The 25,728-nt window shown below is 36.0% G+C and overlaps 2 protein-coding genes across 20 annotated transcripts in view; both read left to right on the top strand.

The window, feature by feature from the left end:
- The window catches only part of LOC141393634 (uncharacterized), a 127,407-nt gene extending 102,635 nt beyond the window's left edge, over positions 1–24,772 (top strand). For all 19 annotated transcript variants that reach the window (XR_012410148.1, XR_012410147.1, XM_073966937.1 and 16 more), the window contains 2 exons: positions 3,016–3,129; positions 24,131–24,772. Coding sequence is in view for 17 of the 19 variants with exons in the window: in XM_073966937.1 (XP_073823038.1) it covers positions 3,016–3,129; positions 24,131–24,153 (137 nt within the window). In the remaining 2 variants the exon portion in view is untranslated. The remainder of the gene's footprint in view (positions 1–3,015; positions 3,130–24,130) is intronic.
- LOC141393633 (uncharacterized) lies at positions 3,841–15,065 on the top strand. The gene is made up of 2 exons (XM_073966926.1): positions 3,841–8,223; positions 8,357–15,065. The coding sequence occupies exon 2, from the start codon at positions 8,976–8,978 to the stop codon at positions 14,541–14,543; it is 5,568 nt and encodes a 1,855-aa protein (XP_073823027.1). The 5' UTR covers positions 3,841–8,223; positions 8,357–8,975; the 3' UTR covers positions 14,544–15,065.
- Positions 24,773–25,728: the final 956 nt, after the last annotated feature.

Genomic DNA, 25,728 nt, shown 5'->3' with positions numbered 1-25,728 from the left:
CAGTTCCAGAGGAATTTTTTTCTATAGAAAAAACCAACCTCGGTTCCTGAGGAAATTTTTCTATAGAAAAAAAAAAATCCTCATTTCATGGGGAAATTTTTTCTTGTAATAATTATTGTTGACCTTTGGACTTTTTATATCTTTTGTTTTATTGATTTGGCTCGAGGTCAGGGAAAAATTAAAACAATGTTTTGTTTTGATTTTTATATTTTTATTTTTGCCAATATTTCGATCATATTCTATGATCATCATCAGGGCATTTTCACTTTTAAAAAAGAAAACAACAGAAAATTTATATAAATATATAGCAAAAAACATTTTTCACATTTGAATAATTACATTGTTATTTCTTTCTTAGCACCACATACGTCTTGCTCTTGTTTGAGTTCAGAAATCAACTAACTTTTTGGTGTTTTTCAATTGTGCTCCTGTATATTTGCGCACAGTGTTCGGTATCTGTTTTATAGTTTATACGTTTTTCTGCAGGAATGTTAATGATATGTAACATTTCCAACATATATCTCCGTCTGTAGTTATTTTCCTGCGCTAAGATTTGTACTTGTTTGAGGTTAGGCGTATGTCCGGTTTTGGAACAATGAGCTGCTAAAGCAGTCTTTTGTTCAAAGTGTTTATTGTTGTTTTTCTGGTCGGATTTGTGACCACTCATCCTAGTTTTGATTTTGCTTTTTGTAGTGCCAACATATACCTTTTGGCATATGTTGGACTTGTCACCATTACAACTGATCTTATACACAACGTTTGATTTGTCGTCTAGGGGTATTTTTGATTTTGTCCTGCTGAAGAACGCATTGTTTGTATTACAGCTCTTTAAGGCTAATTGGTATTGGTCTGTATTATATAGATTTGATTTTGAAAAACGTTCGGAAAAACCAGGAACGTATGTAGATCTTTTATATGTTTTTTCTAATCTTGTTTCTGTATTTCTACTTTTGCTGACCTTTGTATGTTTGATCAGTTCATTTATATTTTTTATGGGGAAATCATTCATCATCAATATTCTTCTGACCTCTTTTGTATTTTTGGAATGAAACTTCTTGTCACTGATTTGAAACACTCTTCTTATAAAATTCGTTGCGGTATTGATTTTGATACGTCGAGGATGTTTGGTGTAATAATTGATGATACGTCCGGACGAAATAGGTTTTTGATACCAGTCTAAAAATAAAGAATTTCCCTGTCTATGTATCACTGAATCAAGGTATGGTAAGTGATTGTCAGATTCACATTCCATTGTAAACTTTAACTGATTATTGTATGCGTTTAATGCTTTGAGCGTGTTTTCTATTTGGTCGTTTTTTACGATACAAAATATGTCGTCGACATATTTTGTCAATAATCGTGGTTTTATGAGTAAATTTTTCATTGTTTCGTCGAGTAAGTTTTCCATTACTATATCAGCAATCACTGGGGAAATTGGAGAGCCCATCGGCATTCCCTTTCTTTGCTCATATATCTTCTCTTTGTATAAAAAGTATCGTGAGTCCTTGATACATATAGTCAAAATGTCAATAAATAGATTCATAGGAATGTTGGTATAATCCTTGATAATGTGCCATTTTTCTTTTATGGTGCTGATGGCTAAGTTGACAGGGACATTTGGAAAAAGAGATATGACATCAAATGATATGAGCTTTTCATCTGTGTCTATGTGTTGGTTATTGATTTTTGATTTAAATTCCACTGCGTCATTTATGTTGTATATGGAGTCTTTTGTTAGAACTTTGAGTATTGTTGCAATGTATTTAGACAGATTGTAGGTGGGAGAGTTTATAAAGGAACATATTGGTCGTAAGGGGAACCCTTCCTTGTGGATCATTCCAAAAATACAAAAGAGGTCAGAAGAATATTGATGATGAATGATTTCCCCATAAAAACTATAAATGAACTGATCAAACATACAAAGGTCAGCAAAAGTAGAAATACAGAAACAAGATTAGAAAAAAACATATAAAAGATCTACATACGTTCCTGGTTTTTCCGAACGTTTTTCAAAATCAAATCTATATAATACAGACCAATACCAATTAGCCTTAAAGAGCTGTAATACAAACAATGCGTTCTTCAGCAGGACAAAATCAAAAATACCCCTAGACGACAAATCAAACGTTGTGTATAAGATCAGTTGTAATGGTGACAAGTCCAACATATGCCAAAAGGTATATGTTGGCACTACAAAAAGCAAAATCAAAACTAGGATGAGTGGTCACAAATCCGACCAGAAAAACAACAATAAACACTTTGAACAAAAGACTGCTTTAGCAGCTCATTGTTCCAAAACCGGACATACGCCTAACCTCAAACAAGTACAAATCTTAGCGCAGGAAAATAACTACAGACGGAGATATATGTTGGAAATGTTACATATCATTAACATTCCTGCAGAAAAACGTATAAACTATAAAACAGATACCGAACACTGTGCGCAAATATACAGGAGCACAATTGAAAAACACCAAAAAGTTAGTTGATTTCTGAACTCAAACAAGAGCAAGACGTTTGTGGTGCTAAGAAAGAAATAACAATGTAATTATTCAAATGTGAAAAATGTTTTTTGCTATATATTTATATAAATTTTCTGTTGTTTTCTTTTTTAAAAGTGAAAATGCCCTGATGATGATCATAGAATATGATCGAAATATTGGCAAAAATAAAAATATAAAAATCAAAACAAAACATTGTTTTAATTTTTCCCTGACCTCGAGCCAAATCAATAAAACAAAAGGGAAATTTTTTCTATAGAAGGATGGTGTTTTCTATAGAAAAAAATTTACTCAGAAACTGAGGATGGTTTCCTCAGTAACTCAGGAACTAAGGATGTTCTTTTGGATGAGGTTTTTTATAAAAACTTCCTTAGAAACTAAGTAAGTTTTTTTATTAAAAAAAATCCTCAAGAAATAGATTGAACGATTTCGCGTTTCATTGAGTATTTGATTCTTCGATGTACCTCCTACGAATATTCTTCAATAATCGTATATTTTTTTGTCCTTTTTTCAGATTACGTACCACCCAGTGAACAACATGTACCCGAACCGAAAAAATATACCGGTAGCGCTATACCAAGTCGATCATTTAAAATTCTACAAGCCATGACACAGCCAGAAAATGCTGGTAAGTATGAAAAATCTAAATGAAAATATTGGTACCACAAAAAAAAACATAATTTCCCCAAAAGAACACAATTCCTCTCTACTTTCAATTACATTTTTTTACAAAATTAATAATTTTGTAAAAAAATAAAATTATTTCTTTGATTTTCGTTTACATACCAAACACTTTTTCTCTCCACCCACCGTTACATACCAACCAAACAACACTCACAAATTAATTTTTCTCATTTGTAAATATCGCTCATCTTTTTCTCATCATAACTATGTTTTTTATCGTTTATTTTTATTCAAATACCTATATTTTATATTTTTATATAAATTTAGCTTAGGTTAGTTTACAGAAAGTGCCGGAGAAAAACTCCTGGGTCACTTTCCTTCAAAAAGTGAAAATTTCACCTTTAAAATGAAAAAAAAACAATGCAACTTTTTTTCTAGAGAAAAAAAATGTTTCCCCACTTTTCTTTAAGTTTGCTAATTATTTTTATAATTTTAATATTTTCATAATTTTTATATTAAAATTTCTGTTAATAGATTTTCTTTTTATATATAATATACATTTATTTCATATCCATGTTTAGCTCATATTGCCTACATTTTACTTTTTTTCGATTATTAATCCATTTGGGATCGAATTTTTTTTTGTTTTACTAAAAAAAAAATACTTAATGGAACTATATATGAATGAAGAATATATACAATTTTGTGCATGTTTGTACTAAAAAATATATTCAATGTTTTTTTTTAATTAATTGGTTTAAAAATTACGTATTTAAATACTGTTTATTAAAATTAATCGACATGATTGAAACTATATATAAGAATAAACGATTATGGTGAGTAATCCGATATAAGAAAAAAAAGGTCAATTTCTTTGGGTTCTGAATCCAAACATGACCGAAGGTCTTCATTTATACGCTGGACTATGTTTTCTTGTTTATTTGCCAATCCATCATCATCGAATGTTGGAGACCAATACAATTACAAGGAAAATTATGTATATCTTAACTTAAAAATGTCATAGATTCTTTTCAATATCGTTTCTACTTCTGGCTGCACTTAAGGTATCCAATGCCACGAATTCCAGTGCTTTCTTGAATATTCGCAATCCAGGAAAATTCCTTTCGATCTTTAGGATATCTTTGCACCTCATGTAGATTTAGGGTGTCCTGCATGAGTTTGTATTTCAAATTTGTTTATGGTATGTCGAAGGTCGGCACTTTTCTCTTTATCATGATCTCTCTATTTCGAGTCATTATACGCAACACTTCATTGTTTAAAATTAAGAAAGTCCACCACGGTAGTTCCACATTTCGAAACATTCCAATTTCTTTGCATCTACTGGTTTTATTGCCCACGATTCCATAGCGTATAGTTATGATTTACAAATCCTTCCCATTGGTAAGTTATGGGTATTTCAAGATATTTTACTTCTTTTGATTTTCAGTCTTTCGATTAAACAATTCCACCAATTTTAACTTGTCAATTTATATATTACATAAAGAACTACAAATAATCTTATGAACTACGACCTAACCTGACTTAGACTATTGTGCCTTCAACGCCGTTCTACTTCTTTGTTAGCCGCTAATAACTCTACCTTGGTTTCCTCAGCCTCACGAAAAGAATTCTTGACTGAATATTCTTTCTTGGTTTTGAGCGATATCATGGCGATTTGCATGGCCTGACATCAGCTTTCATTTTCTTCGCTGTCCAATGCGGATGAGAGCTCATCTACTTGTTTCTTCAGGTACAGAATTTCTTTTTGTTCTCAACCGCTTCATCCTGAAGGACTAGTAGTATCTCTAACTGAGTGCACACCGTGGCTTTAAGTCTCTCTTTATCCTCTTCATCGTTCTTCCATTCAATCTGAAGAGTCATATTCATGGTCCTCATTTTCGCCGTTGTTCGCTGATATGTTTCAAGCTTCTCTTGACGGATTTCTCTTTCAAGGGCCTTCTTACATTCTATATAATAAAAATGGAAAATATTTTTTTCCATTTTCCTTGGTATTACTGGTTCACGCAATTTAATTTTCTTAGTAAAATATTGAAGCATTTTCTTTTTTACAATTTTATGTTCAGCTTCCTGCTTCGATGCCGCAGTTCGCTGACTTTGAACGAACTCATAAGTACTCTTTAGACCTGGTCGCAGTAATCTCTCCAATAGCCCAGTTGATGAGACCAATTCTTAGTAAACCTTTTGAGCATTCTCTTGTTTAAGGTTTATTTTCTGCTGTCAGCTTCGACGCTGCAACTGGCGGACTTTCAACTTACTCGGACTGGGCCTCATTAATCTCTTCAATCTCCCAGTTGATGAGAACAAGAAGTATCTATATTTCATCGACTTTCTTTTTTTAAGGACAATCTCCACACTTTGGTGATAGTTTGTCATACTCCACCACTGCTTCTTCTAGCTGACCAAATATCCTCTCCAATAGCCCAGTTGATGAGATCAATTCTTAGTAAACCTTTTGAGCATTCTCTTGTTTAAGGTTTATTTTCTGCTGTCAGCTTCGATGCTCCAGCTGGCTGACTTTCAACTTACTCGGACTGGGCCTCATTAATCTATTCAATCTCCCAGTGGATGAGAACAAGAAGTATCTATATTTCATCGACTTTCTTTTTTAATGGACAATCCCCACACTTTGGTGATAGTTTGTCAGACTCCACCACTGCTTCGTCTAGCTGACCAAATATTCTCCCTATTGAGGCAAATTCTCAACTTTGAAGTCTTCTTTGTTTCGGCCACTGATGCGGCTCGAAGGACCAATGTAAACGGGGGTCTTTATTTTCCAAAAAAGACAAATCTTCTTTCTTTTTCGAGTGATTGAAAGGCACTGTTGTATTTAGAGTAAAATAATCTTAAGATATAAGTATTATAATAGGACTTAACCTAACTTACGACTCGTGTACGATCGTTTCTGTCATAAATCTTATGGAGAGGTCATAAACACACTTTGTTATCTCACATGTGGTAACCAAACACGCTATACGTGCTTATCAGTCTGCAGCCTGGTAATCTAAGTCAGACTTTATTGTAAAGAAGTCTGCTTACAACAATTTTAAACTAAAATAACCCTCTTATACCAGATAACCCTCAGCAAGGCGGTTAGTAATATTTTGATATATCTAACTTCTTTACTGTTAATTGGAACTCTTTGCAATACCAAAACCCAATCATTTCCAAAGGCTTGCCTTTGCGCTGCTATACTTTACAGTCCCCTTGTATGTCTTTCTTGGCTGACTTACTTTCGTAGATCTACACTGTGCACTCTTCATTTGGACTTACAGGTGTTTGGCAACTTTGAAAGTCCCGTTTTTGTCGTTGTGCCATATCTTCATTGTGTTCCATCGTTTTAACATCACTTCTCAATTTCTTGACGACAATCAGAGAATAATCAAATTCGGGTTCAAGATTAGGCAGTTGTTACACCAAACCATGGTAGCCTTCTTCGACCTGCTGCTCCTTGACTTGTAGTGTACTTTCGAATCGAGAGGTTAATGTGTGCATTCTAACTTCTAAGCAGAGTTTGGAATCTTCGGCTACTCACGTTACAATTGAATTCTCAATAGGTGGAATTGTGACTCCTAGAAAATACATCTGTATTTCTCAAATTGAAAGAAATTCATCACGTTGGAGCAAACCAAATCTTTGTTTAGCTTTACATCAGTTTCCAACAACTTTGTTCTGTGATTTTTATAGGCCCCTTGTGTATCTTTCTTGCCATTGTGGACTGACTCTGAGTACTCCTGATTTGTATTTACAACTTAAAGGACCTCGTTTGTGTAGTTATACCACATCTACATGCTTTCGTCCATCGCTTTGGCATATCCTTATTCCACAAATTCGGCTTCAAGACTGGGCAATTGTTCGTCTTCGAACTGCTTCACCTTGACTTGTAGTTTAAATTCGAACTGAGACAAGTGCAAATTCTTGTTTATTTTTTGTAAACTTCTTATTTTTCTAATAGATGTGTTCTTGCAGATTCCAGCAAATTCTATATCTTTATTGCTTCATCCTGCATTAAGAAATTCCAGAAGTTCTTACTTTGTTCGTTTTTTAATCCGACGATTTTCCCATTTCCTTCATTACCAGCTTCTAACATTCCCTTTTCACAGCCAGAAAGGGATTTCGTCCAATCACAAAAAGAGAATTTAGTCCAAAATCACATGACACATCCGGCGACATCTTGTCCCTATCTTCCAGCTGGCCTGATATTTATCGAAAGATAATTTTTCCATCTTCCGTATACAGAATTCGTTTTTTTATCGAGCAGAACTGATTAAGTTTGTTTAAAAAAGGAGTGTGCAATACAAGAAGAGGATATTGCCGAAGGCCAATAAGTTAAAAAAATACGGTAACCCCTGAAACCACTGATTTTTGGTCTGAATTAAAGGTGCCTAAAAGGAAACCCAAATCCGAAACTGCCACAGCGATTTTCTACTCTCTCATGGTGCTGAGGCATCGTATTCATGAAAGCGGCAAGGCCATGAGGGAAACATTACATACTCCAGAACCACCAGAATCGGAAGAATCTGAGGAATCCGTTAAGGAAGACGAAACTAAAGAAGCGGCAAAAGAAACTCAGGAAGAAGCAGATGAAGATAAAGAAGTTCCAAACCTTAAACCGAATATCCACAAGAAGAAGAGGAACAAGCCGTTGTCCAACAAGTTCCCGAGAAACCACGATAACTTGACATCGATGAAGAAATTAATTTCTCGGAAATTGAGGCAAATCGTTTGCCGGATGGTGTTGAGGTGACAGTTGAATAAGCAGCTACATTTTGGGTATCACAAAGAAGAAGTTGGTATTTGGTTTACTTTAGAAGCTCACAAGCTTAAAGCGGCTGTTATTGCGACCTTTTAACCTTCAAAATCATTTCGAATTCATTTGGTTGTCCGACCATTTGTAAAGCTTACCCAGTAGTTATTTCCTTCGTTCTTTATTGAACTAACAATAATGGTTTTTATTGGCCTAGTTCAGTAGCTCATTTCAGTGAATCGTTTCGATGAACTATTGTGTGCGAAGAAATACAAAACAGCCGTTGGCTCTGAGACAGGGAAGTATTCCGAGTAATGTTTAATAAACTAATTCCTAATTTACATTAGGCGAGTTTACTTGCGACAATTGTCATTTTGTGGGTGAGAGAGGGTGTTGGTAGGCAAAGGGTTACCATATCCCTCACCTCTCTCTCCATCAAACTGACAATTGCCGCAAGTAAACTCGCCTAATGTAAATTGGGACTTAATAGAACGATTGGAAAAATACGAACAATTTCAATAATGGTTAGGAAGATAATGTTGGTAAAAAATGATGAAGATGTCATTGCTAATGAGAAGTAAACAATTTTATAGAAACTGTTTCATATTTATACAGCGTTTAAGTTCATTTTTCTCAGAGATTTTGCACTGCTTGCCGAAGAAATATTCCTAGAGGGCCTGCGAGTTTTTTCTATTCTACGATTTCTATTAGAAAATAAACGACCTATTATTTGGATCTAAAAGAATTTTGAGATCTAAAGAATGATCCTTTTATTACATTTTAAAACAAATGATCCTAAAATTTGGATCTAACGGAATTTTGAGATAAACAGAATCATCCTAAATGGATTAAAAATCAACAAACGGCTTTATTCATCCGAATCACACACACGCACATGCCGTCATATGTCATTGTCATATGTCCGTTCTCACCCACCTCAGGATTCCATATCAAAAACTAGTCCCATGAACCAATCAACATCCTCAAAATTCGTAATCGTTCCCTCACATTTCTCGCCCATTTCCGTTTAATTTCATTCGACAACAATTTGGTATCGTATTGTAAAATGTGTCAAAATTTTTCAAATGATTCATCATCGATTAAAATGTTTATATCATTTTTCTTTGTTTTTTCTCTCTTTTTCCCACCTGCTGTACTATTTTTTGCAACCAAAAATAAACAAACAAAAAAAACACAAAAACAAAAAATTCTCTATATTAGGTGATCAAGAAACAAATTCAGTAGAGTGTAACGACAGCGACATTCACGAAGAAGACACGAATGATGAGTCAAAGTCTGCTGATTTTCATGTAGAATCTTGTAATACCTCTTCTGCAGAACCGGCGAGTTCGACATCGTTGTCATCGCTTAGTTCTGTGGATTCAATTAGTTCAGGTCCCCCACATCCACCCAATGGCCAAGCGCCTTTAGGTTATCCCGCTTATCCCTATCCCTATGCTTATCCCTGGTATCCGCCACCAGCATGTGACAGTGCTGGTAATCCAATTTGGCCATTTGCACATGCCATGTCTCCCTCACCAAGTGGTGGGGAGTCGACAACAAATAATATCAACCCGAATTGGTATTATCCATATGCCATGCCGCCGCCACCACCCCCGGCAACACCTACCCCAAATGCAGATGGTCAACAGCAACCACCTCACCCCGGTTATCCACCTTATCCTTATTATTATCCATATTATCCCATGCCCCCACCACCACCATTTCCAGCATCTCCCTCCAGTTCCACAGAATTTGATGGACAAAACATCTATGCCCCCTATTTGCCACCTCCGCCACCCTATCACTCTTATCCATACCCTGTGGCTCCTAGTTATAGTCAATCCTCGGCTTGTTCCAGTAGGGCCAGTTCGGTTTTGCCCGACATTATTATAACCCCCAGCACAGATGATGTGCCCTCAAAGGTCATAATGCAACATCACATTAAAGTGGAAAAAGAAAAACCTGCTAAACGTCGGGACTCTCTGGACATTGAAGATGTTACCAGCGAGAAATCTTTGCCCCAAAAGCCCGTTGAAGGTTCCATTGTAGACATTTTGACACAACACTTGCAAAATATGTCTCAAACCGTGGAAAATAATTTAAATTCTACCCAATCCGCCAAAAAGTCCTATGAGAAATATTTTGAACAAAAATCTCCAGAGGATAATGTGTCGCCGGTGCAAATCGAAATGGTTGAGGAGGAGAAAGAAGTTGATGCTGAAGATTCTGATGAATCTGAATCTTCGGTAGATTCCGATGCCACCACCAAACAATATGACACCCGTATGGGTAAAGAAGGTTCCGTGCCATTGCAAGCCATACGTTCGGTCACCAATATTCAGGTCTATAACAAGTTAAAGAGTCCCCAACTGGATTTGCATGTGGAATCAGAAGATTCCGAAGATGAGGAAGATGATGCCACTACTGCCGATGGTGAAAGTGATGTGTTTGACGAAGATATTGAAGAAATTGAATTTGTCTATGAACATCAAGAAGCGGAAGGAGAAGAAGGCGAGGAGGAGATCGAGCAAGAAGCTGAATCCGAATGCGAAGAATTTATTGTGGAGGATAACCTGAGTGTCATCTATGAAGAGGAAAGTGATTATGACAAATCCAGTGATTATACCAAGCCCTCGAAGAAGGCGGCCAGCATTGATGAACTGGAGGCTTGTATTGAAGAAAATTCAGAGAACGAAGAAGATCAAGAAGAAGAAGTTAGTCCCACCACTAAACCTGAAGAGGAATCCAATTCTGTTACAGTACGCTTGCCACTGAAATTCTCATTTGCCAAACAGGAAAATGATAAGACTCCCATTGCCACAGTTGTGGTGGAACAACCCCAAACGACTCTGATCTCAAGCGAGAAACCCACCACCGCATTTAGTGTGGCAACTGTGGAATCGGATTCCGAAGCAGAAGAAGATTCCTGCGATGTTAGTGTAACCATATCTCTGCCCAGATCATCACGTTCCAGTTCCTTGGATTCAGAACATCGTAATGCTTCATCAAAATATCCCATTGAAGAGATGCCATTGCCGGAAGAGGCCTTAACCAAAATTGAGTCCAGCCAGGAGGATGTTTCATTCTCCATATCTCTCAATAAGCGTAATAAATTTGTGGATCAAACTTTAAAGGGAGATTTAACGAATAATATTGCAATGATTGCAAAGGCTCCAGAGAAAGTTAAGGAGGCACCAAAGCCCCAGGAAGAACCCAAGATGCCTTTGAAGCCAGAACCCCAGGAGAAAACGAGTGAACCAAAAATATCTCAGGAAGAACGCCAGATTGATCTAATGAAATGCGGCTCTAATTTTGATTTCTTTGCCACATTGATGGCCACCAAAATGCAGGCCCAAAAGATTAAAGAAGAATCCGCCAATTATTGGGGTAAGACTTCAAGTCCGAATGGCAATGAGGGTGAGAAGGCAGGAGAACATGCTAATCAAGCTACACAAAGCCAAAACACAGAGAAAGAAGCTAAGACAACAGGCGTATCGGAATCCAAAAACGATCTGAAAGCACAAAAAACTCCTCAAACTCTTTCTCAGCCCGACGCATCCAAAGAAAAATCTAATCTTCCCAATGTTTCCGGCCTCCTAGATGACCTGAAAGTTCGTACCCCTAAAGTGGAGGAGCCCAAAGTTGTTCCAACAATCGCACAAAAGGAAAAATCAGAACTCCCCAAAGTTCCAGAATTCAAAGATGACCTGAAAGCACGAACTAGTTTTTGGTCTAAATATTCCACCACAAATAAAACCACCACCGCCAAGGCTGAAGTTACGCAAATTGAAACCCCCAAAGTCACAATAAATGTTCAGGAAACTCAAAGTAATACGGAGAGTAGCTCAAAATCCACAACCAACTCTTGGGAAAACAGTTCCACTACCAATGATTCCCAACTCACTCAGGATCCAGAAATTGACGATATTTGGGCTGATAGGGATGACGATTTGATTGTACGCAAAGACCGCAAACTTTCTTACTGGGATAAATATTCCAAGTCCTCTTCGGGATATGAAACAGAGACTCAAGTGGAAACTAAAACCGAAGCTAAGCAAGGGTCGCATAAAATTCTAGAAAAGGCCTCGGCGAATAATTCTGCAGTACAAGAATCCCAAAACACCCAAGATGAGGATATTGAAGACATTTGGGCTGATCGGAATGATGATTTGCCTGCAGTGAAAAATCTCTCCAAGAAACTTGGTTCACTGCAAACGGCCAAGGACTCATTTTGGTCCTCGGTGGCAGAAGCCAATAAGTTGGAAAATACCACGGCCCAAGAAACCAAAGATTTTTGGTCTGAATTAAAGGCACCTAAAAAGAAACCCAAGGCCGAGACTATAACTGAAATCTTCTACTCTCCCATGGTCCTAAGGCATCGCATTGATGAGCTCGCCAAGGCTCTAAGGGCAACTCTACATACCCCAGAACCGGAACCAGAACCAGAAGAATCGGAGGAATATATTAAGGAAGACAAAACTAAAGAAGAGGTAAAGGAAGCAGAGCAGCAAGCAGAAGAAGATGAAGAAGTTGATTTCTGGGCCCAAATAGAAGAGTCTAGACAAAAATCATTTGAAAAATCCTCCTCCTTCGAAGATGCCAAACCTAAATCCGAATATCCCAAGGAAGAAGAGGAGGAACCAGCTGTTGTCGAACAAGAACCATTCGATCCCCTTAAATATCCCGAGGAGCCACGAGAAGTTGATACCGATGAAGAAATTGATTTCTGGGCAGAAATTGAGGCCAATCGTTTGCCGGATGGAGTTGAGGTGACATTTGAAAGAGCAGCCACATTTTGGGCATCACGGGATCGTAGAAATTCTGCTGATGAGACACCCTACAAGCCGGTGCTACCCAAACCCTTTGCAGCCAAGCTGCCTGATGAACCTCCCAAAGAAGAAGTTGATATTTGGGCCACTTTAGAGGCTCACAAGGGCGAGGAACCTGTCATCGTAGATCCTCAAGTTGAAGAAGAAAACCGCTTGGCCCAAGAATATGAAAATATTCCTCAAGAACCTGAGACGCCAGAAGATCTTAACAACAGTGTAATGGATTTGGCCTCCGTGCATGAACCAGCTAAGGTCTCAATATGGTCGAACAGCAACACTCCTGCGACAAAAGAAAAAGAAGTTGAGGTAAAGCAAGAACAAGATGAAGAACCCGACTTCTGGGCCGAAATTGAAAAGAGCAGAAGCAGCTCTCTCGATAAAGAAAAGAACGACAATTTGGAAACTAGACGCAAAAACTTTAGGAAAACCAAGGCCTTCTTTACAAATCCCGTCGAGGAACCCAAGGAGGAGGTCAAGGATCAGACCGAAAAGAAACCAGAAAATTCTGCTGAGGCAAGTGATGAACCAAAATCGAATGAGGAAAGTTCTAAGAAAGAGGAAGGAGAAGTCGAGGGAGAAAAGAAGGTCAGGAAACCTCCCAAAAAAGAAGTCAAAGCCAAGAGTAAAAGCAAGTCACCCAAAGGCAAATCCAAAGAACTCAAGGCTGCCAAGTCACCAAGTTCTGATTTACCTGAGGTTTATGTAGAACCAACCTTGAAACGCCTCTCCAATGGTTTACCCGATTTGGAGGTAACGAAATTCTATGAAGAACGCAAAGTTTCTGTACGGGATCGCATTTCGGTATTTGAGACCACCAGTAGCACTGAAGCAGCACCCGATTCACGCCGCAATAGTATTAACAATCAAAAATTATCCGTGGACAACAGCAGTCTAGCAATGCGACGCAGTTCCCTTTCACGCAACAGCAGTCAACGTTCCGAATCTGAAATGGAGGAAGATGATTCCGGTGTTACAGATATGAATAAACTTTCTGAAACTGAAACAGAATCGGCGGGTAGTTTCCCAGAGTTGAGGAAAATGTCATCCTATCAAAGAGCTGCCACCCATTCACGTCTATTCAAACTGCTACAGGATGATCCCGATGCCTTGGAAGAAAATGGTGGGGAAAATAAAAATGTAGATGAATTCCAGTTTAAACCCTCTCGCCGGAAGGTGGTACACAATGTTAGTATTACCCGCAAACAAAATCCAAGTGCTTTGGCAGAGGCTGAGAGCATGACACAGCGACGCGAACGCCTATCGTTGCCTTTGCGTAAGAATACCAGTATTGATGCCGACAATCCCTCCACACCCAATAGTCCGGCTTCACCCATTATGGATCAGCCGGCAAGTCAGTGTGTGGTAAGCGATAAATTGGTCAGTGAATTGGTGCAAAGTTTGTTGCTGAAGAGTGACAGTTCGCATTTGCGTAAATTGCCCATGGAAAAGTTGCAGGCAGCTGCTAAGCGGGTCTTAGAAGAAGAATTGGATTCTCTTGACAACACCTCGGTAGATTCTACACCAGCCATGACACCAAATGATGCAAAGAAAGAAAAATCATATGCCGACTACTACAACACCTGGTCCAGTGCCAATCGTCCCACAGAGGCCCCCGAACCTCCCAGATCTCTTAGAACGATACAAGATAATCGTAGAAGTCCCTGGACTGTTCGCTGCCCCCGGGTACTTAGTTCGAAAACCATTAATCGAGATTTAGCTAGGGTAACAGAATCACCAGAAATCTTCATGCGTAGCAGTAAGAGCCCCGAATGTTTCCGACAGTCTAGGGAAACTTCGGTCAGTAGATGGAAGAAGGCGTAGTTAAGCGGGGCTAGGGGATACCAGGGAAATTAAAACTCTGTAGGATTATAATTTGGGGAAAACTATGTAGTATGTAGTTTGTATATATTACTGCCATAAGAACAGAATCTGAGAAGGGTTGGAAGCAGGAAAAAAAGAAAAATTCCCAACCTCCGCAGATTGCCATTGAACCGAGAGGCATTTAATGCATTGTTTTACAACATTACCTAAAAGCTATGTGTTATTGCATTTTTTGGATTAAATTCAACTTTTTTATAGATTATAAGTCCACAAGCATCGTTTTTCTATATCGTCAAGCAAGCAGGCTTTGCTTTCACATCATTCGTTGGAATTCAATGATTAGTCGTTCGTTCGTTACACTCATCTAAACTTAAATTCATTGGTTACCTTCAAACAAAAAAAAAATACACCGAGAAAAAACGCCACAACACAACCAAACACCACTACCACAACCACCACCTACCAACAACACCTCAAAAACTTACATTTGCAACCAAAACCAAAATAGCGTCCAACCAAAAATCTCAATCAGTAACAGAAAGCATTGTTCGATATTTCCCCCAAAATAAAAATCAGTCAATTCTCTAAAAACCAAACTCCATAACTCTTGTTCAAAAATACTGATAAAGGTACATATAAAACAAACCAAAAAAAAAAATTCGTTGTATTTATCCAAATTTTTGTTATTCATATTTTCTTTGTACAATTTTTTGCAATATTCTGTTGCCTCTTGTAGCTTTCTTGGCTTCTTTATGGAAATATTTACGATAAAATATGTGAAACCTTAATTGAAAAAAATATTATTTTGAAGATTCTTAATATTAAAGGTTTGTTTTTCTATCTCGAACGAAATTTGTTGAAGGATCACAAACTGAAATAGAAAAATTTATAAAATATTTCGAATCTGTAAAAGAAATCATGGTAAAAATGGCAAAACTTCAAAATTCGTACAGTTTTAGGGCTAAAGTATTTCCTTTTACTTCGTTCGGAATAGAGAAACGCATGCTAAAAATTAAATACATATTTTTTGCTATTTGCTATTGAGAAACAGCTCCGCCGAAGCCTGCTTTGTTCTCCTACTCTATTTGCTTTTCTCGATGCGATGATCTTTTAACTCTTTTGGAACACAAATTCAAATTTCGAATCGAAATGTACTATACTTGCTTAGAATAATGATGATATAGGGACATAGTTTCAACTCCGCTTCAGGTGTACTTACAGCTCCGTGCAACTAATTCGGAACATTTTTTTAATTTTTTGTAGGATCGCTTTCGATTTTAATATCTGTTATAAGTTCTCAATTGAATTGAAAATCAGGACTGCGTTAAGACCATTCCACAACGCTCACAACATTTTGAAAACGAAACTATTGGTTCACGTGTTGCAATAAGTCGAAGGTCACACTAGAGTGTTTCATTGAAACAATTGCATGAAAACAAGGGTTCCTAGGTCGAGTTTCACAGTAGAATGATATCATAGTCCCGGGCCACACTACAGTAATTTCATTGAAATTTTGATATGAAATTATGCGTCTCTAGATCGACGTCCATAGTAGAGTAAAATCATAAAATTGCTGTAGTGGGGAATTCGATATAAGAACACCTAATTTCATGAAATATTTTAAAGAAATTCACGCTAGTGTGGACCGGGACATAAAGTTGCTGTAGTGGGGAACTCGATCTATAAATACCTAAAAGTTTCAATGAAACCACTCTAGTGTGACCTTCGACTAACTAACAAAATTAATGTAGGATTTTAATAAAACACATTGATAAGTGAACTATTTAATCATTGCCTTATTTTTATTAAAATTCTTAGAATTAGTTTTTCGGAATTGATGATGAAAAGAGGTTATTGACTCTACTTTACTTGTTTCAGTGTAGCTGCCAAAAATGTATTTTACAAGAACGGATGAGATTACTAGGTGGCTCCAATGTCGATTGCAAAGTGATCCAATATGAGTCTCGCTCTGCTTATGTACTACTTATGAGAAGCGAGAATAACATCTAGTGAGGCATAATATGTTTTAGTAGTAGTTTAAAGTTGATTATAATAGTAGTAATAAATAAATTTTACAATGTTGCATTTTGTCAGTTTTGCAAAGTGATCCAATATGAGTCTCGCTCTGCTTATGTACTACTTATGAGAAGCGAGAATAACATCTAGTGAGGCATAATATGTTTTAGTAGTAGTTTAAAGTTGATTATAATAGTAGTAATAAATAAATTTTACAATGTTGCATTTTGTCAGTTAAACTTTAAATTTAAAGATCAAAAAATCAAAGATCAAATGTACAAAAGCTTTAAAAGTGTTACTATTGAAATATAGAGGGCTTCGAAATGTAATTGCTGAAATGTAGATTGCTTCAATTTTATATTTTGTATGTAGGGTTATTTTAATATGCCTAGTTCCCACATTAATATCTTGAATCTTACTCGGTAGCCATAGGGCGATGAACATAGATTTTCTCATTTGGGGAGGCTTTATTGATCTTTGTCTCATTGGAAAAAGATACTCGTTTCCATTAAAACTTTAAACATAGTCTTCGATTTAATTCCGATTTAGAGTCTAGCCTCTCTTTGTGACATTATACTGCGTGTACTGATGGCTCTGTTGCCTTGATGTCTCAATTTTATTAAGATCGGGACTAAGTGATGATCATTCCAAGACTCTCACAAAATTTTCAATGATATATTATTTCTCGTAACGAGAGACATCTTTCGGATATCAGAGCACTTTTCTCGTCGGAAGAGACTCTATTGACCTTTGTCTCATTAAAAAATAATATTACGCATCTCCCTGCAAGCTCCACAGGTCTGGAAGGAAGCAATTCATGTTTAGGCAGTAGGGATACGCAGTGAATTGCAATAATCGGGTTTTCGATTATTCGGTTTTCTTGATAAACTTAAAACTCGATTTTTGGTTAGTCGATTATTTGAGAGTGTTTTAAAAGTCGACTTTCGATTAATCGTTAACCGCCGAAAACCGATTATAATCGAATATAATAGACCATTTTCTTTGATGTGATCGGTGATGGTTATATGTATAAAAAAAGTACCGTCGATTATGCGGTTTTAGCACACCCAATAGTCAACTACGACTAATAGTCGACCACGATTAATAGCAGACTACGAACAAGTAAAAAAGTATCAGTCGACATTGCCGACAGGGATATCCGCTCAGCCTGTGTGGATTGAAATACTTTTTTTCAAAAAAAAAAAAAAAAAAAAATTGCGTATTTAGGGGGGTTTTCAAAACAATATGGATAAGATTAAAGCGCAAAAATTTGCGGGGATATCGATAGATAGGGAATTTTTAAACTGAGTTTCGACAATATTTAGAGTACCATTTTAGCGAATATTTTGGAACTTTTGTGGGGGAGGTATCGGAAGGTCCACTCCTTCCACCTTCGAATTTCATGTAATACTCGAAGAAATATTAGGATATCCAAAGTGTGGACGAACGCAGTATTCGGTTCGAGCTCTCCAGTCACTACATATGGTGCCATAGGGTGTTTTTACAACTTTGGGGCTTTTTTCTCAAGAAGTATGGACTTGTCCTTGAAAAACTTTTACTGTTGTAATTGAGGCAGCGAATGCAAGTTGTTTCAACAAAAAGCAAAGTGATCCGAGAGAAGGTCTTAAAGTGAATTTATCCAAAAATGTGTGTGGGGGGTACCCGACGGAGTGGACAAATATAGTCCATATTCGAACCTGACCTATACCTGGTAGATATATTAGGACGTGTAAAGTATGGACCAAATCTGTCAGTACCATCAAGAGTTATCGTACGCACATTTTTTCCGAACATTTTTGAACTTTTATGGCGGACGTACCTGAAGGAGTGGGCCGATATGGCTTATCTTCGAACTTAAACTAAGTTTACACAAAATATTACGAAGGCCACATTTTGGACCGAAACGGCAGATCTGTTCGAGAGTTATCTTACGCTCCAACCACTACACACGGTGTTATAGGGGTTTTTGCACCTTTCAGGCTATTTTCTCAGGAAGTATGGACTTGCCCCTGATGAAACTTATACAATCGTATGGGGGGCAGTGAATATAAGTTGCTACAACAAAAATGAAAGCGATTCCAGAGCGGGCCCTAAACTGAACTTTTGCGAAATTTTGTGTGGGAGGCACTCGAAGGAGTGGAGCGATTGAGTCCATACTGCAACCTTATCTAAGTCTGGTACACATTTCACGATGTGCAAACTATGGACCAAATCGGTCTCGTCAAGAGTTATCGTGCGCTCAAATTTTCCTAACATTTTTGAATTTTATGGGGGAGGTACCTGAAGGAGTAGACCGGTATGGCCCATCTTCGAACTTAAAATAAGTTTGGACAAAATATTACGACAGCCAAATTTTGCACCAAATCGGCTTATCCGTTTGAGAGTTATCGTGCCAGCCAGACAGATGTACGGACATTGCTAAATCGACTCCAAATTGTCTGAAACACATTTCGTCCAAACATACGAGTACTTGGGGTCTAAAAATATTATTTCGATGAGGCACATTTTGCCAGTATGAAAGTTTATATACCCTTTCTAGCCTAAAGGCTGAGGGTATCATAATAATAAACTACGGTTTATGGTTGACTACGAATAATAGTTGACTCCGTCTTCCGAAAGTCGACTAAGAATAATCGATTATCCGGGTTTCGCACAGTCAATAGTCGACTACGACTTTTGGAAATTTTACGGTTAATAATCGATTAACAGAAAAGGCCCTATTCTTCCCAAAGGATTAATTGGAAATAAAGAAAAGACTTTCAAAATTATTTAAATTGACGAGTTGCTCTACCATACCATCTCATATCATTGGGGATTTAGACCTAATCTTCACTCTACGACGAATATGGTCAAAGATGTTCCAATCCGTGTCTGAGTTTGGCATTCCTGTAAAGCCGATAGGAATGTGATATGCCCCGTAACAAGAAAAGATACGAAACGGTTTGCACCATGAACAGAAACATAATTCTCCTACCCATCGTATATAAGATGCGGCGAGCGTATTGTATCTGCAACTAAATCCTCCCCCTAACACAGCCCCGTCCGTAAACCCGGACCGGATACCAGAATCAAGTGAAGTAGCTCTGTATGAAGTTCTAATACCGGACAGAGATATGTGGATAGATGGAACCCTTGCACAGATTCCCGCTGTAAGCTGCGGGTTTACGGACGGGGCTGTGTTAGGGGGGAGAACGGAACTGGGTCTTTATATCGTAGACACGGAAACGAGGATCTCCCTTCGTCTGCTGGATCATAACACGATCCTCCAGGCCGAAATCCGAGCGATCACAGAATGTCTGAACTGGTTTAAAACAAATACAAGGCCACTCACAGTTAACATCATTACGGATAGTAAAGCAGCAATTAGAGCTATAACAAGTAAGACAACAATATCGAAAACTGTCTTAGAGTGTAAAAATTCAATTAACGACTATTCTAATTATGGCTCGGTAAACATTATATGGGTACCAGGACACATAGGGATTACGGGAAACGAAGTAGCCAACTCCTTAGCAAAACAAGCCAGGGAGTAAAAAGGATATCAGTAGACTGAGTAAAAAGGATATCAGTAGACTGATCGGTGTCCTCACAGGGCATCTAGGACTACAAGCGCATCTGCACAGGATAGGCTGTGCAGAGAATAGTGAATGCAGGGCATGTGGCGAGGACAACGAAACGTTGGAACACTATCTCTGCCACTGCCAGGCATTCACAAACTTGAGAACTCAACTAATGGGAAACGACATAATTACAGGACTCGACCATATCAAGGACATCGGGTTCAAAAACTTGAGGGACTACGTCAATGGGACGGAACTCCTAAACTAACAACAACTTGCAGACACATAAAATTAGAGCGCACAACAGGCCTCTTCTGACTTAAGTGTATGCCCTTTCTTTTTAAGGACATGTGGTGATCTTGAATCACCCCTCTTCTCAACCTAACCTAACTAAATCCTGTCAATGACCACTGGAATAATAGAAGCATATCAATGCAATTTTAGTCTTTCGACAGTTTTCTGCAAATTCCAGAGAAGACCATGAAAAAAGATTGACTGCCACAGGTGTTATCCAGCAAAAATCATACGATCATGCCGGAAAACACTAACTGATAGATCAAAGGAAAGAATCTTTCCGAGCCTTTTTAACTTCTTTCTCTAAAACGTATAGTTTTGCTGCAATCGGGCCTTCTTTTAAAAGTTCCAAAAACTTTGGAGGGTAATATAGGTGCATCCTTACATGCCAATCCCTTGGTTTTTGATTGAGAAAATACTCTTACTATATTCCTAACAAATCCCTGGCTTTATATGATTCTAACATTTTTGATTACATTTTTAAATTTTTCATCAAAAGTTGAAAATTACAAAAAGTCGATTTTTTGAATAGCTTGGGTTTTTGGCCAATTGCGTGGAAATGCGTAGGTCAAATGAAGCGTTATCAGCGTGAAATTACAGATAACAGACAAGACTATAACAAAATGCAAAAAACCCCACAAAAATATTTGAAAAAAACAGAGTTTTACGTCAATTTTTGCAACCATTTTTGGTGGCGTTTGAACGACCAGTGGCTTTATCCGGGTTAATAAAAAAACCAGTAAGGAAAGGATCAAAGTCGGGCGGGGACGACTATATGATACCCTACACCACTGTGAATATGTAAAATATAAATCGGAGCTATATCCAGATCTAAACCGATTTTGATATAATTTGGCACATTTATTTCCAGACCGAATTCAGTCACACATTCCAAATATCATTGAAATCCGACTTATATAGCGTGTTTGGAGCAGCAAATACGCGAAATCGGCCGAAAATATATATGGGTGCTATATCCAAATCTGAACCGATTTCGATATAATTTGGCACATTTATTTCTAGACTGAATTCAGTCACACATTCCAAATTTCATCGAAATCGGAAATATATAGCGTGTTTGGTACAGAAAATACGTGAAATCGGCCGAAAATATATATGGGAGCTATATCCAAATCTGAACCGATTTCTATATAATTTGGCACACTTATTTCTATACCAAATTCAGTCAAACATTCCAAATTTCATTAAAATCGGACGTATATAGCGTGATTGGTACATCGCATACGTGAAATCGGGCGAACATATATATAAGGGAGCTATATCCAAATCTGAACCGATTTCGATATAATTTGGCACATTTATTTTTAGACCAAATTCAGTCACACATTCCAAATTTCATCGAAATCGGACATATATAGCGAGTGTGTTACAGAAAATACGTGAAATCGGCTGAAAATATATATGGGGGCTATACCAAAACTTGGACCGATATAGCCCATCTTCGAACTTGATCTTCCGACGGCTAAAAAAATGGTATTCCCCAATTTTCAGCGAAATTGGTCAACAAATGCGACCTGTATGTTGCGAACGGACGGACGGACGGACATGCATAAATCGACTCAGAAAGTGATTCTATGTATATCCCTAGAAGGAACTATGGGTCTATCTCGCTTCCTTTTGTATGTTACATACAAATGCACTAACACATAATACCCCTTACCACATAGTGGTGTAGGGTATAACGAGAAAAATGGTTTTTTGTAAGAAAACATTCAACGCATTTTGACCTGATAAAGATTTGAAGTAGGCTGGAAGATATAACGTATAACACAATCTGTCAAAGGCAATTTAAACTTGGAGGCAACTGATAGAAAATTTATCGTTAAAGGATAAATAAATAGTTAGATTTAAGACTGACTTTTTTTTCAAAAAATATTATCTGTCGCAGGAAAGAATCAACTTTTGCCTCATATTGACTAAAATAAAGTTTTTTGTTTTATTTTTAAATAATTTTGTGCACGAGGTTTATATTGAATCACCTTATATGTACGATTTTATTTAATCTTTAATAAACCTCATGAAAATATGATACAGGGATACGAGTTGTCAAAAGTCGTCATCCTAATACACAACGTCATAAGAAATCTGCAAACTTTCAAGAAAATATCTTTAAAGAACTCTTTAAGAAAAAATCATAATTATAGCTTTGTTTATAATTTAAAAACCAACGATTATATTTCACAAACAATCATAATACTCTTTAAAACTCCCATGAGCTTCTTCTAACGTCATTCCAAGCTTCTTGGCTATTCTAAGCTTTGCGGTTTTTGCTTTCATTACAAATATATTTCAAGTAAAGACTTATATCTTCAAAATTCCAATTAATATAATGTTGCCGCATTATTATATATTTACAAAATATATACTCACATTAAAACAAATTAATTAAATTGGCAAAAAGTTACAAAAACAAAGCTAGCTGGCTAACCAAAAGCTAAATGAGGTTTGTATACAAACATATTTTATCGTAAATATTTCTTGGTAGTGTTTGATGAACAATATCCACTTGCTTTCTTTATATAATTGTCTTGTTTTAATTCGGAAAAACAATGTGTAGTCAATGGAGAGTAAACTCCACCTTTGGCTTTAAAACAAAAAAATTAAATTCAAAAATAAAAAACCAAAACAAAATATTTTCAAAATTAAATTAAAATTATAAAAATAATTATAAGCAAACTAAGAAATTGTAAAAAAGTCGTTCTATTTTGTTTTTTGATTAACATCTTTTTTTGTGTGTGGTTCATTTGAAGCATTTCCTTTATAAATGTTTTTAATCCTTAAATCCTTTTGTTGTTTAAATCATATTAACACCTTTGAAAAATACCCTACTCAGCAAAGTTTTTATTTTCTTTTTAAACAACAATAAAACAAACGAATGGCTTTTAACAAAAGAAACGAATTTATGATTTCTTGAAAAATATTTTGAAAAGAGTATTTTCATTATATTTGATGTGATGAAGTTGCAAAAAAAACAACAACTGCATAATTTAAAAAAAGGTGAAGTTTTCTCTCATTGAAGTCTCTGTAGAAAGCCTTAGTATTTGTTATTTATATTTTAAGTTTTCTCTTTTTTATATTTTGTTGCATGCTTTGTGGCTTTTGTGAAACAAGCTTTAGTTTCAAAAATGCTTTTTATGTGTCCTAATGTCTCTGAAACCCCCAAAAACTAAAGTCCATTGTGTACAAAAAAGAAACTCAAAACCCCTTTAGCCGCTTTTAAGCCGGCTTCTAAGTGTGTCGAATTAAAGAAATATGGAGATGAAAGGAGTGGCAGGTAAAAGAAAAAAAAAATAAAATATTCTCAAAAAAAAAAAATTCTAAGATAGTCAAACAAAAATTTGAAAAGGTGGTCATATTCTTCCAAAGACAGTCAGTCCTTAAAGAACAATCTTTGAAAGCATATAACCAATAAAAATATTTGTGGATCTAATCTCCATACTATGATAAAAAATGTGACTTAAAAATATTTCTAATATTCTCGAAAGCAATTCTTAAATTTCCCTAAAATTCAGTGACGGTCCTAAAGATTTTTAAAAAAAAAAAAATTAAAAGTCCTCCAGGATTCTAGGTTTCTAACTTTACTAAAGTCACTCCTTACTTCACTCCTCTACTATAAGCTTTATATGTATGTAATTTCAATATACTTATTTCTTAATACTAAAAGCCCAATCTTTTTTCTTTTTATCTCTTTTTTAGGACCTGGACAGTCGGATCTATAATTATTTTCTTTTATGCCATAGAAATTAATTATAGATTTCCAACTTGAACAAGAAATGTCCAATATTTTGAACAAACAAAAAAAACAGCCAAACAAAAAACAAATCTAGAGAAATTTGGGTTTTTATTGCAACAATAACAACAATCAAAAAGTCTACTGTATCCCCCTACACCCTCATTAGAAGGGAGATTTTTGTTAAGGATTCGAAAAAAAACAAACACTTACAGAGGTAACTTGGAATGGAACAAAAAAGGAACAACGAAAATGTGGCGTTAATTAATTTTTAAGTTAAATAAAAAACAATTAAAAAATAATTCTGAAGGTAAAAAAGAAACAATGAAAAAAATAATTAATGTTTAAGTGATCTTAAAGAAATCTTTTTTTGAAATAAGTTTAAAACAAATCACTAAAACACTGTTAACAACATTTAACGATTTAGAACGAACGCTAACTTTCATTAATTAGTTAAAATACAACAACAACAATATTTCTTTAACGACTTTATATATTTTAAAACAAGAATTGTAAACGAAACACTCATCTCACTCACTTTTACTCAATTTATATTATTTTAACTTTTACTAAAACTCCTCAAGAAAACGCATCCAAATGAAAAGAAAGAATTTGTATTAGAAAAAGAAGAAAAAATTAATAAACAAAAGGAAGCAACGCATCGCAACGCAACGATTTAATTCATTATCGCTCATTATTTTAATTTGTAAAATTTTCCAATTTGTTAATTTATTTTTTATTATTGCTATTATACAACGGCACATAAAGAATTTCTTATAATTATTATTATTTATCATTTTTACATAAATCATTTAATATTATTATTATTTTTTTATTAATTAATAATTGTGTTTTAATTTTTATTCTGTTTGTAGTATCATTTTATGCACTAAATATTGAAATAAAAATATAAATAAAAATGTCCCTAAAAATTTGGTGTGATGTTTTATTTTTTCGAATGTTTGGAATCAATGGAAGACATTTTGATACATTCGGCATTCTTCTTCTTTATTTGCACATTCGTTTTCCGAATATTAGCGACCAATACAATTTAGTTACAATTATCATATATACATTATTTGTTTTCATACATTATTTATCAAATCTGCAAATCCCTCTCTATCTCTCGCCATGCTTAATAGATTCGTGACATCTCGAATACCAGTCCATTCCGTGATGTTATCAAGTCATGTTGACTCTTTTCTTCCTCTAATGCACGCAGAGAAAAAATATTTTTCGCTTTTGTTGGAACAAAAATATCTGTTTTGGTTCTAAAAATGTATTTGTTTTGTTCAAAAGTTGTAATCCTAATCCAAAAATACCATCTTTTGTTTCAAACATACAAAACAAAAACAACTTTCGAATTTCCGCAATATTGTAAAAATCGTTAACAATACCGATTGTAGGAACTATCATAATCTAATTTTGTTTACAAAAAGTATTGTCAACCCAGAAAACCACCCCAGAAATTTTTGAATTGAGTGTATACACTTCTCATATACACTTTTCGCATAACTTGGATATAAATGTCGCGTATAATATTGCAATCATTGATGAACACAAT

This window comes from Musca autumnalis, unplaced genomic scaffold (genome assembly GCF_047663935.1).
Source record: "Musca autumnalis isolate F117 unplaced genomic scaffold, ASM4766393v1 scaffold_2, whole genome shotgun sequence".
NCBI lineage: Eukaryota > Metazoa > Arthropoda > Insecta > Diptera > Muscidae > Musca > Musca autumnalis.
This window is presented reverse-complemented; position numbering and strand designations above follow the sequence as displayed.